Below are 5,000 nucleotides of genomic sequence, written 5' to 3' on the forward strand. Positions count from 1 at the left end.
AAAGAAGAGAGCAAATGTGAAATGGGATAAGAGTATGACAGAAATTTTTGGAAGTAATAAACTAAAAGAGGAAGAGAAGATGAATCAAGTAGAGAAAAGGTAAAAGGTGCAGATGGAGAGATATTAATGGCCCAGCAATCGCCGTGGCCGTTGCTCTTGCTGTAGAAGAGGATACCGATGTCCCAAAAAGGAAACGTGCAAAATGGTCAAAAGAATGGTGTCTGCAGCGTTCAACGTTTGGACACACCAAATTACTACGTGAACTGAGCCATAATGAGCCAAGTGATCTTAAAAACTCTCTGCGCATGGATGCTGATTCCTATAATGAGCTATTGCAAATGGTCGAGCCCCTGATTGAAAAACAAACTACAAATATGCGTCAGCCCATCTCTCCTACGGAGCGTTTATCAATTACACTGCGTTACCTGGCCACGGGAAATACATTTGAAGATCTGAAGTTTGTCAGTGCTATTGCGCCACAAACCATCGGCAAAATTGTTATTGAAACCTGTAAAGCCATCATCAGCTGCTTACATGAGTACATAAAGGTGAGATTAAGTTTCTTGTAAAATATGTTTACATATATCTTTATAATTTGTGAAATGAAACACCAGCAAGTCAATAGTTAGTTTTTAATCAAATTAGTCATTTTAACATTTACAAAATTCTATAATGATTAGAACAATACTCAAAACTCAAAAAAATAAATCATTGTTAACGCACTGATGGTATTACTACAAACACCAAATTATTATCAGTCTGAATCAAACTGTAATGTTTATTTGGAAGTAAAGCTCGAGAAGTAATTGGCAAGGTCTAAGTAAACAGGTCTAACCGCTGGAGCAGTTCTGCGCAGCTTCTGACGTCATTTGGATGCGTCCATTTTCTCTTTGTGATACACTGAAGAAAACTGTGAAACGCCAAGGAAGACAGGAACTATAATATTTTATATATTATATATCATATATATTATATATTCATATATATAGACAGGAACTATAATATTTTATATATATTTATATATATATTTTATATAATATTTGTCAGAATATAACTAATTGAGTGGAGCGGTGCGAGCGAAGGCGACGTCATTTTCGAACGACGGACCAACTTCAACTGACAGCTATAGGACCCGCTAACCCCACTTTGAACAGCCAGGTGACGTTCACGGGCTCGCTGCGCCAACTCCCTCGAAATTCGGTCGGAAGTGGTTAGACCTTATATTCTTAGATCTTGGTAATTGGCCAGAGAATACGACTGTCCATCGGGAGTGTTACTTGAGAGATCCACTTGTTGGGGTACAGTTTCGCCTACAGCGGTGCAGTATGAAAAAGGTACAAATGTAGCCGACTGATCAGAAATGGTCGAAGATAGTGTAAGTGAACGGCTCTGTGTCCAGTTGTCATTGTTTATTTGGACTGAATTCCTCTTCAGTGTACCCATCTGTCCCTCAAAAAATATATCATTAATAGCTTTCTTTGCGAACAACGGCTGGTCTAGTCATCTTTGAGAGTTCAGCTGCCCATGTCTTGGCTTGGCTAAGATTGACGTCTTCGGGACCTTGGCGTAGTCGTTCAGTGGCAAGCTTCAGAAGTTCTTCTCGGGCATCATTCTTAACTGGCGTTACTGAACTTCTCGTCTTCATCCGTTTGTCAGGTTTCTGGAGAGACTCCTTGCTCATGGAAGGAGAAGGCGTCAGTGTTGACTGCGGCTCTCTAAACATGTTGTTGCTGGGAACGTCTGTTTCCACATCTTCCGTATCATCCTGTGAACATAAAATTGTTTTTATCATTATCAATTCATCACGTGAATAAGGCATTATTGTATGAGTGTTGGCTGACTGTGAGAGGTAATTTCATAAGAAAACAAAATTAGTCAACGAGGTGCAAAGTGAGTTATAAATTGAGATAACCTCTGGCAGCCAGCCAACGCTCATATATAATGCCATTATCATTAGGTCTGTAAACAAAGAGAACTATCTTTTTCTGCCAAGTATGCTAGAGAGAAAACTGGACTGCAGTCCTTTCGTTAATGAATTAATGCCGTGACTATGGAATGAAAAGATGGTTCTATCGTGACCTAATGATCATGTGAAGTGTTTCATCCAGTTAACATAAAACTCATTAAATTTCATTTTGCAGATGCTGCAATCCGCTGAAAGTCTTTGAAGGATTTCGGAAAAGCTGGAATTTTCCGCACGCTCTAGGTGCGGTAGATGGTAAACATATTGCCATAAAGAAACCACCAGGAAGGGGGTCGTACTTCATCAATTACAAGAAGTTCTTCAGCATCGTGTTAATGGCGGTAGTAGACGCCAACTGAATTTACAGTTGCCGATGTTGGTGTGAACGGAAGTGTCGGATGGAGGTGTTATTTCTCATTCAGATTTTGGCCGTATGATGGACAATCAAGAACTCGCAGTTCCTCCTCCAGAAAAACTTTGTGATGATGACGTGATGTCAATGCCTTACGTTTTCGTAAGAGATGAAGCCTTCTCTCTGACCGAAAATTTCATGAAGCCATATCCTGGACGTGGCGCTGAAGAGGATGATATCTACAATGAGAAATGTATTTTCAACTACCGTTTAGGTAGAGCGCGCATGGTCGTGGAAAATGCATTTGGAATTCTCGCTTCAAGGTTCGGAGTGTTCCAAAGGCAGATGCTGCTTTCATCAGAAAAGGCTCAGACAGTAACTTTAGCTTGCTGTTACCTACACAATTTCTTGAGGAGGAAGTCCAAAAGATACACCATGCAGGGAACTGTGGACTGGGAAGATGAGAATGGAACTGTCCATGGGGGGTCATGGCGAGATTCGCAGATTGAGACACGCGGGTTGCAAGCAGTGCTTCCACAACAAAAAAATTCGTTACCCCAGACAGTTGTGTCAGTTACCCTAAATTACCCTAAATTATAACTTTATATATATATATATATATATATATATATATATATATATGGATGTAAATGCTAACTTATATATATATATATATATATATATATATATATATATATATATATATATATATATATATATTATAATCACAATTTTTTTTTTTGATGGCAAATAATAGAACTGCATAAGAACGGTATTATGTAAGTCAAAGTCACCTTTATGTAAAGATTTAGGTATTTCTATAAAAATAACAAGTACAATACTGAGCGTAATCCAGAAAATAAAGACAGAACTGCTTCCAAATAGGTGCAACATGCTATTTTATGAAGTACTGGAGACCGTAATCCAGAAAATAAGACAGAACTCCTGGTTCCAAATAGGTGCAACATGCTATTTTATGAAGTACTGGAGCTAGGTTCTCCCCTTAGAGCAGCAGATTCTTTGCAAGTAGTACTGCTTTTCACATTTCTAACAGCTTTAAGTAAACTTTCGTCAATAATTAAGGTATTTGCTTTTGCATTGTTGTTCTTCGTGTGGTAAATTGCGTGCATGAGCCCACAGATTGTTTCATCTTTCAGACTGGTCCTCTGGGATGTTTTGGTTAAATTTAGTTTGCTAAAAAAAAAAAACTTTCAACAGACGCATTTGAAAAGGGCAGCGACAGTAAACTACTGATTACAGTTTTTGGGTTGGGAAAGCAGATAATTCCAGCTGCATTTCTTTTGTTGAAAACCATGTTCCTGTACTCATCACAAGACATATGTTTAGATAACCCATCTACTAAATAGTGAGATCTCTACTCATCATCTAGCTTTTGCTTGTCTACAAATTTTGTTAATTGTGGTAAAGCATTAATTACACCCACAAGATTATGAAGATATTTAGGAATAAGCTCCACAATTTTGAAAGGCCAAGGAGTTACTGGACAGAACATTATCATACCTGTCCATCATATATATTCGTTATTTATCAATGTCGAAAAAATAAAAATAAAAATATTCTAAATTGGTTTTGTTCTAAAGTAATGTGAATGTGTCTGATTGCCCTAGATTCTCTATTTGTACCCCAAAATTTGCCCAATTACCCTAAAAGAAACATTACCCTAAACTCTACCCCAGCATAGGCTTGATTACCCTAAAATAGGGTAATTACCCTAAAAGTGGAAGCACTGGTTGCAAGCGGCAAAGGGGAGAAATGCCTCAGATAAAAAAAGGACATACGGGATATGTTCAGACGCTACTTCTGTACTAAGGGATCTGTACCATGGCAATGACAATCACATCACTTTGTGTAACTCTTAATGTAATGTAAAAAATAAATGGTTCTATACGAACTGCTATTTTTTAAAACATCTTTTCTTTTGTATGTGTGAATCATCAGTACTAAATTTATTTTAAATGCAGTGCATGTCAAAACTAGTTATACATCTGAAAATGACGGTAAAATTTTGCTTTAACACATAATCGATTTTTAATTTAAAAACACATTTTTCTTATGTATTTCACCGCAAAAGTAACAAATCATTTATTTAAAAATGTCGTTCAAAGCTAGTTTACAAAACACAGGCAATTTAAATAAAATCTGCAACATTCACGCGCCATGAGCGTGACATAATACATAAGAAAATGTGTTTTTAAATTAAAAATCGATTTTGTGATAAAGTAAAATAATACAAAAATTACATATCTCATGAGAAGGCCCGCTGTCGTCTGCAGTCGATGCTAGACATGTCTGCGTTGTGAGTGTATTCCGCGATTTTGCTGGGATGTCTTGGTCGTTGAGGAAGGTGAGGTCTTGAAAATACCACAACGTTGGTTCATATACCTGGTCCGCCCCTGCGCCAGATTTTTCCGACTCCTGCACTTTTTTCAATTCTTTGCGATAGTTGGTTCTATATGAATTGATCTTTTTTTTTTTTTTTTACATCTTCTCTTGTGTAGTTTGGGTACTTTTCCTGGAATTTTTCAACCAACACAGCGTAAGCTGCATCTTTCTTTTGTCTGTTGCTGTAATCATCATTTTTTATTTTCCATAGGGCTGTTAAACTTGTATAAACTTCGATGCACTCCAATTGGAATGTCCTGTCTTCTTCTTTGTCAGACATGT

General features: G+C 37.3%; 1 protein-coding gene across 1 annotated transcript in view; it reads right to left on the bottom strand.

The window, feature by feature from the left end:
* The window catches only part of LOC143035664 (uncharacterized), an 11,188-nt gene extending 10,916 nt beyond the window's left edge, over positions 1–272 (bottom strand). Inside the window, exon 1 of the mRNA XM_076202533.1 lies at positions 259–272. Coding sequence (XP_076058648.1) covers positions 259–272 — 14 coding nt within the window. The remainder of the gene's footprint in view (positions 1–258) is intronic.
* Positions 273–5,000: the final 4,728 nt, after the last annotated feature.

This window comes from Oratosquilla oratoria, chromosome 2 (assembly GCF_046742065.1).
Source record: "Oratosquilla oratoria isolate Oo_2021 chromosome 2, ASM4674206v1, whole genome shotgun sequence".
NCBI lineage: Eukaryota > Metazoa > Arthropoda > Malacostraca > Stomatopoda > Squillidae > Oratosquilla > Oratosquilla oratoria.